Raw genomic sequence first — 7,524 nt, forward strand, 5'->3', positions numbered from 1 at the left:
GCACACTTCATCTCTACTCTTCATTAATTCTTCAGAAAAACCCTGGAGATTTAGAAAAACCAGATCACCAGAGAGAGTGAGAGAGACATTAATCATTACTTCCTCCACTAATCCTCTCCTCTGTCCATATATAGCTTAACAATGCAGAAAGGAAAAGCAACAAGCCAACAACTAAGGAGAACAAACAAAGCCAGTGATCAAAGAAACCAAAAGGGAATATATAAAAGCAAAAGGAGACTATAAATTATAAAAGCAACACTTCAGCTATATTCCTTTTTTCTTCAACACTCTGCTATAGTTACTTCCCTTGTGATCATTCATAAACCATGCTACTGTCTCTGATGTGTTCACTTCTCACCCACACCATGTCCTTACTACTCATTCAACTAATTCTCTCATCATTTCTCACTCTCACAACATCACAATCCAGCCTCTGCAGAACATCATGCGGCGACATTCCCATCAAATATCCATTTGGCATCGACGATGGATGCGGAAGTCCATACTACAGACACATTTTACAATGTTCAAACTCAGGAAAACTCGAGCTCAGAACCCCATCAGGGCGATACCCAGTTCGCAACCTGAGCTACTCCGATCCACATGTCGTGGTCACTGATCCATTCATGTGGAGCTGCGAGGACGGCGAGAAGTTTCGCCCCACGAGGCCATTCAGCTTGGACACCGCCACACACTTCAAGCTCTCGCCGCAGAACGAGTACATGTTCTTCAACTGCAGCCAAGACAGCGTCATCATTCAACCAAAGCCTATGTTCTGCGAGCATTTCCCCGAACACTGTGATTCCTCGTGTGACAGTGCTAGCTATCTCTGCAGGCACTTGCCGGGTTGCTCCTTTGCACTCCCTCGGAGTACTTGTTGCTCTTACTATCCCAAAGCCACTGAGTCTCTGAGGTTGATGCTTAAGTATTGTGCTAGTTATGCTAGCGTTTATTGGAAGAACGTTGGTGCTCCTATGCCTTATGATCAAGTTCCCGAATATGGGATCAGAGTTGATTTTGATATCCCGGTTACCACGCGCTGCCTTCAGTGTCAGGATCCATTGAAAGGAGGTGGGACTTGTGGATTTGACACACAGAATCAGAGTTTCATTTGTCTCTGTAAGGATGGAAACTCCACTACTCATTGCAAAGGTACGTCCAAGTTCAATAAACTAATCATTGGTCTCTTGTGGAAGAGAAATTATTACATAGTGTTCAGGACTATCACTTCGATCCGAACTAATTTATACGTAATAGGTAGCTAAGTTTTTCATTTTATAGGAAAAAATTCATTAAATTTTGTTGTGTCACATGCCACATAAAGATTGTTCTGAAGTATGGTAGTCAAAGATATAAGTATATAACAATTTCTCCTTCAAGTGACACTTGTTTAAGAATCAGTCTCTAGTCTCTGTATGAAAAAAATATTAAGTTTTAGTCTTTATATACCCCCGTTAATATACATCAGGTTCTTGGTGTTAAATTGTTATTATGTTTTTTAGGTGTCTAAAAAATTTAGGTTTGAATCCTTATATGCTCTTATATGAACTAAAGTTTTGTTTTTTTGGTACAGAAACTAATTCCTAAATGAGTGTTACTTGTATGGATCAAATAATTAGTTTAACCTTTACATAGATGACTAATAAAAACGATGGCTTTGTCCTAGCCCCCAATAGTTTCAATTGGGTAGGTATGTAATGAGGCTAATATTTGTTTGACAGATTATGATATTGCAAGGCACAATAGGAGGGTCCATGTAATCGCAGGTGAGAGAATTAAAATAGCTTTTATATGGATGTTAAGTTTTTGAAGGGGATCATTAGGCTCATGTTTGGGGTTGTGTGTGTTGGAAATGTGGCTGCAGGGACAGTTACGGGCGTTTCGGTTGCGGGTGCATTTGGAATTGGAGCTGCTGTTTGGTACTTGAAGAAAGTGAGAGCTAAAGCACCAGTCACGTGTGGAGTTCAAAGCAACGAAAATAGGCTATTCTGAAGACGACCAAATGATGTGAACCATGCATACACATATTCCTTCTGTTACGTTTTTCTTTTATTGAGTTTATTTATTTGTACCACAATTATACCTAGTCATAGAGTTGTGTCCCAATTTTTCCGAGTTTGATATGGTCTTCTTTATTAATATCGGGTTGTATCTTATGTATAGTTTATAGTTTATTAAAAGGAATTAAAGTACTCTGCTGGAGAATCATATCTTTCACACTTTTTTTTTTTTACAACAATCCTTAAGAAACGAATCTGGCAACTGTAACATTTCTGCAAAGCAGTTATTGGTCTACTCTCTGATACATGCCTCCAAAGCGTGGCTTCGGGAATCAACCAAAACAAGAAAAATGAGAGAGAGAGAGAAAGATACAAACGCAAGACAAAACTAACATTAACATGCTTTACCAACAACACAAGTCAAGGGACCTGCATTAAGAGTTATTGCGGGCACCAAGGAAGCAGGTACAGCAGTAAAATATTGAGTAGGAGAATAATTTGGGTCACAACTACCATACCCAGATGGAACAAAATAAGCACCGTTTAAGAATGCATCCTTAGAAGACCTCCATTTCCAATTTTTCAATTTTCCCTTCATTTCCCTCTTGGTAACCTGTCACCCAAGAAACCAACTTAATATGCATTAATTCATGGGGTGGGGTGTTTCATGTGACTCTGATTATATTCATTTCCTTACCTGTTTTGTGGCAGGGTTATTCGGAGCGACATAGTAGTTTCCTTCACTTAAAATGGTTGGGTTAGAACTGCCACCTATGGCATACATCTTCCACCCATCATATTTGTTGTTCACCACATGTGCATAACCAAATCTTACCCTGCATGCTTACAAACAAGTTAACCTATACTCATTTTTTTCACGTATTATATGAAAATTCAATCTATAAAATAGACTCTCACCTTGGCATCCTTTCAATCAGACCACTAGCAAATCGGTTGAAGGCTATTGTTACTTTCATTTTTTTATCTGCTGTGTATTCGTCGCTGTGTCCTAGTAGCATAACCTGCAGCCAAGGGACAGTACCATTCACAAAAAAATGAGGCCATAGGATCATAGTGGTTGTTTAGTCAATAATACATAAAGAAAAATACTATTCCATATAATAATATTAATGAAAGGGATGATGGTACTACAAGGTAGTTAGTTAGGAGGAATTAAGAACTTATTTTGCTTACTTTGTCATGTTGGGTAAAGTAATTGTTAGAAATGGTAATGGAAGTTGAGGCATGAATAACATCAATCAAGCCATCAGCACAACGAGCCAAAAAGCAATGATCAATCCAAATATTTGAGGAGGCAAATATGCTAATGCCATCCCCATCAGAGCCTCGACGATGGCCAAGATGAGATGGGGTACTCCTTACAAGGCCAGCCTTGCTTGGTTTGCAATCATGAATGCTAATGCCATGTATGATAACATGGCTAACACCTTGTATTGTAATGCAAGGCCCATTTGCAATCTCCACTTTAGCACCTCTTCCATCAATGGTCTTGTAGCTATTCATGATAAGCTCATTATCGAGCCTAATAACCATATCTTTGGCAAAAATGATCCAAAGGGGCTGTGTTTGGATAACACCATAACGAAGTGTGCCTGGTTTTGGGCTTATGGGGTCATCAGAGGGATCTGTGACTTTATATATTGATCCATACTTGCCACCAATTGAATCTTTGCCAAAGCCAATTCCACAATTAGCCAAGGCTTGGCGATTTGATGCCCAATTTGATTTGGCACGCCAGCAAGAGTCTATCTTGTTTAGAACTGCACTTTCTGTTGAATATGCAAGGTGTAGTATGAAGCATGAAAGCAAGAGTAGTGTGGGAGAGGTGGCCATGCTTGTGAGGTTGAGGCTACATATGGAGTGAGTTCATTTAATAGTAGATGTTAGACTTAGATGAGGTTGTGCACACGATTTAGGGGCTTGACTTTTAATTTCTTTGGTTTTGTTAAATGAGCTAACAAAAACGTGGATGCACGAGCCTTACTAGTTTGACTTTGCTAATTACCATCTAAAACTTCACTCAAGCATACGAAAAATATATATACATAGCCAATGTCGTATATTTTTTAAATTTGAGTATACTAAATCAATTTATATATTATAGCACCATTTTTTAACTCTATAGTACCAAATTATATAGTCTTTGACTTTCACAAATATTATTCAATTTAGTATTTTAATAAGATTGGTAGTTTAATTCGATGATCACTAACATCATAAATCTATTTTTTGTAAAAATAAGTGTAAAACTAATTAGTTTAGTCTCTATATCTAATAATAATAATAATAATAAAATTTGGTTTTTCAATCGGGGACCAAACTGAGTGATGCACAAGCACAACAAAATAAGGGACTAAATTCAGTGATATGCACCAAAGGGAAATACCAAAAGGACTGACAGTGTGTAAAAGCACTTCAGCCTAGATATAATATTTTCTGAAACAATTCTATATTAAGAGACATGCCACTTCTTAATTTGCCAATAACAGAGATATGGGAATACTGCAGAAACAAAATTGTTAATAACAAAAATATATAAGCATTCCTAAATTACAAAAGCTAATAATCTTTAATTTTTTTAGAAACAAATCAAAGAAAATATGCAAAAAAGGAGAAGATTTTGCTAGTAATGACAGAGGATGTGGTTTTTCTGCCTTGATTTGATTCTCTAATTCTAATTTTGTATGATAGGGATCAGATCGCATAATCTTTGAGATAATTATCAAAGTTAGAAACTATATTAGGATTTAGGACCAAAAGGATCTAAAGCAAAGAATCGCGTTCAAATTAATAATTAAAAAAATATAATATCAAAAATTTATATAAAAATATATATAACTCAATTTTATAGGTTTTTACCATTCATAATACACTCAAAAGTTCAAATCAAATACAGTATAGTATATGATAATATTTAGGTCTAAGTTTCAACAATATATAATAATATCTGTTAACAATAACAAATACTTTAAAATAAATTGGCCAAGACAAATTCTTCTTTTGATAATTAAAATAACATTGCATTAAACATTTGTCATTAAACATTTGTCATTAAAGATAAGAAAATAATGGGATAGTATAAAATCTTAAAAATCCCAAATTTCATGTTTTGGTCTCCATATTTCTATCATGTTAATGCATTTTTATTATGAAAAAAAAAATTGAGGATGGGAGAGAATGTAAGACAATTTACTTTAAAAAAAAAACCTCATTTAGGTATTTGAAAATAAAGATGAACATGTGTTCTTATAGATACATTATGTAAAGGGATACATTCATCTTTATAACCATCTAAAAGTTAGATTCAACCATATTAAAATATTTGAAAAAAATAATTAGTGAAATTACTCCTTCATTTTTTACGATAGCATTCATCGGCAATGTTGTCATTTCATGCGCTGACATTGATATCAATTAGCCCCATTTTCTTATTATACTGGTATATTACCAAAATAGTTGAGTGCATTGAAAAAGTTTTAATTTATAGAAGTTATCCATGCATATTTGATATTGATTTTGTTTATCTGATGACAACTTATTGGTTGTGCATCTTAAATGCGTCAATTTAAGAAATGCATTAAGAAATACTTGCTTGAGGTAAAATTTGAAAAATAACATATAATCTATGGATTGTTTTTCTTTCATATATCCAATATGATGTACTCCTTTTTTTAGATGTTGATCAATATAATAATTTTGTTACAACACCTTTATTATATTCTATCAAATAGAATTTTTATAGGATTTTTCACACCCACACATACATAAATCACCTACAGTGCACATAGAAGCACAATGCATGTACAAATATAATTAATTAAGATAAATACCGCGAGTTTGCAGCGATTTGTAGGCTGTTTGATTGTCACAGAAAACCTTGTTGCCATAATTAGGGTGTGGTACATATATCTCAACCAAGAAAGCTCACAAGTATTTGTAGCCAGACATATATATATTGAATTAGTGGCTAGATATTAAATATAGAGAAAATAGGGCTATGAAACGATAATGTAAAACGGATCCAGGATTCAATGACTGGGGAGGGCCAAAATCAAATAAGTATATAAACATTAAAATTTCTACAAATAATTATATATTTTTTAAAATGATTTAATTAAAAACATATAATAGAGAATACATTTACATAGAAGATATTAAACATATTTTTTTTAAGGATCTTAAATTACAAATTAATAAAATCAATTTCATATGTAACCGATAACTTTAATAAATTTATAATAAATATTGGTATTTATGTTAACTATATCTTTCTTACGAAAATTGTTATCAAACATATTTAAAAAATACACTAAATTTCAATAAATTATGTTAGTCACTAAATTATATTTTTGATTTTTAAAAAGTTGGAACATTGAAGAAGAAAAATATATTTGTTGTTACAAAGGCTACAACTTTAATTTGGAAAGCTAATTATGATAAACCTTTAGTGCTACTTGATATATATATCTAATTTATTTTCTTAAGATTTACACAACACATGACTCTGGATCTGTGCACTAAGATCGAAAATACAGTGGAACTTCATAATAGTACGAATTAAGAACAATGATGAGACAAGAAAAATAAAATAAACTAAAAATTATAGGAAAATAATGATAAAAAGAGAGAATGTTTATGGATGTGTTTCAAAATTTAAACGGTCAATCTTATATATGGTGTTGTAAAGTTTGACTCATTGTCTGAGGTTAATAAAATATTTTTGATTACAAACTACAATTATCTATAAATTTTAAAATAATTGTAATAATAAAATATTATAAAAGAAAACCTATTTGAAAGAAAAATAAATAATATTCAAATATTTTATTCATAAAAAATTACAATTATTTCTATAATAAATATTACACAAATAATAGAATATTTTTTAAAAATAAAAATGATAGGTAATGCTTAAATAATATTATTTACATACTTAAATTCCCAAAAGTAAAATAGTTATCTAATATTTTTTTTAAGATTAATTAACATATATAAAAAAACTTAATTAAAAAAGTTAGGGGGGCAAAACCCCGAGTAGCAGCCGTAGCTCTAGTCATTCAATTACAAATTGTTTTCTTTCTACTCACATATAAAGTAAAAAAGTTGTTTGTATCTTAAAGTAAATTTAACTAATTTCATTCTTATTCTTAAAACATCTTTTATTTAATTATAATTTTATTTTTAAGAATTTTATTTTATATATGATATCAAGTTCTAATGAAAGATATTTTAGAAATAATTTTATTTTTTACTTAAAATTATTAAAATTAGATGATTTTAACTAATTTTATTAATTAGTATAAAAATAATTATTTTTTTCTTGACTCTATTTTAATTCAAAACTTTTATTTCAATTCATTTTGATTTCATTTCACTCCACTTAACATTCATATATTAATCAGATTTCTCCTAGCTTGATGCTAAGAAGAAACTTAATCGCCTATATATAAAGGAAACATTATTATTTATTTCATACAAACAACCAATTACAAGCTGTTCTTAA

General features: G+C 31.9%; 2 protein-coding genes across 2 annotated transcripts; one reads left to right on the forward strand and one right to left on the reverse strand.

The window, feature by feature from the left end:
* The first annotated feature begins 176 nt into the window (after window positions 1-176).
* On the forward strand, window positions 177-2,198 carry LOC100798581 (LEAF RUST 10 DISEASE-RESISTANCE LOCUS RECEPTOR-LIKE PROTEIN KINASE-like 2.7). The gene is made up of 3 exons (XM_006597530.4): window positions 177-1,152; window positions 1,722-1,766; window positions 1,865-2,198. The coding sequence occupies exons 1-3, from the start codon at window positions 327-329 to the stop codon at window positions 1,990-1,992; spliced, it is 999 nt and encodes a 332-aa protein (XP_006597593.1). The 5' UTR covers window positions 177-326; the 3' UTR covers window positions 1,993-2,198.
* A 44-nt stretch (window positions 2,199-2,242) lies between these two features.
* LOC100799106 (probable pectate lyase 16) lies at window positions 2,243-3,854 on the reverse strand. The gene is made up of 4 exons (XM_003547214.5): window positions 3,195-3,854; window positions 2,919-3,022; window positions 2,698-2,836; window positions 2,243-2,613 (listed from the first exon to the last, which is right to left on the reverse strand). The coding sequence occupies exons 1-4, from the start codon at window positions 3,852-3,854 to the stop codon at window positions 2,395-2,397; spliced, it is 1,122 nt and encodes a 373-aa protein (XP_003547262.1). The 3' UTR covers window positions 2,243-2,394.
* Between the last annotated feature and the right edge of the window lie 3,670 nt (window positions 3,855-7,524).

Source organism: Glycine max, chromosome 15 (genome assembly GCF_000004515.6).
Source record: "Glycine max cultivar Williams 82 chromosome 15, Glycine_max_v4.0, whole genome shotgun sequence".
NCBI classification, from domain to species: Eukaryota; Viridiplantae; Streptophyta; class Magnoliopsida; order Fabales; family Fabaceae; genus Glycine; species Glycine max.

Bases quoted from the DNA above. Each gene is read 5' to 3' on its own strand.
- LOC100798581 (XM_006597530.4), top strand. From the start codon at position 327: ATGCTACTGTCTCTGATGTGTTCACTTCTCACCCACACCATGTCCTTA. The intron at 1,153-1,721 runs GTACGTCCAAGT...TTTGTTTGACAG, and splicing joins CTCCACTACTCATTGCAAAG to ATTATGATATTGCAAGGCAC. The intron at 1,767-1,864 runs GTGAGAGAATTA...ATGTGGCTGCAG, and splicing joins GAGGGTCCATGTAATCGCAG to GGACAGTTACGGGCGTTTCG.
- LOC100799106 (XM_003547214.5), bottom strand. From the start codon at position 3,854: ATGGCCACCTCTCCCACACTACTCTTGCTTTCATGCTTCATACTACAC. The intron at 2,837-2,918 runs GTGAGAGTCTAT...GTAAGCATGCAG, and splicing joins CTGATTGAAAGGATGCCAAG to GGTAAGATTTGGTTATGCAC. The intron at 2,614-2,697 runs GTAAGGAAATGA...CTTGGGTGACAG, and splicing joins ATAACCCTGCCACAAAACAG to GTTACCAAGAGGGAAATGAA.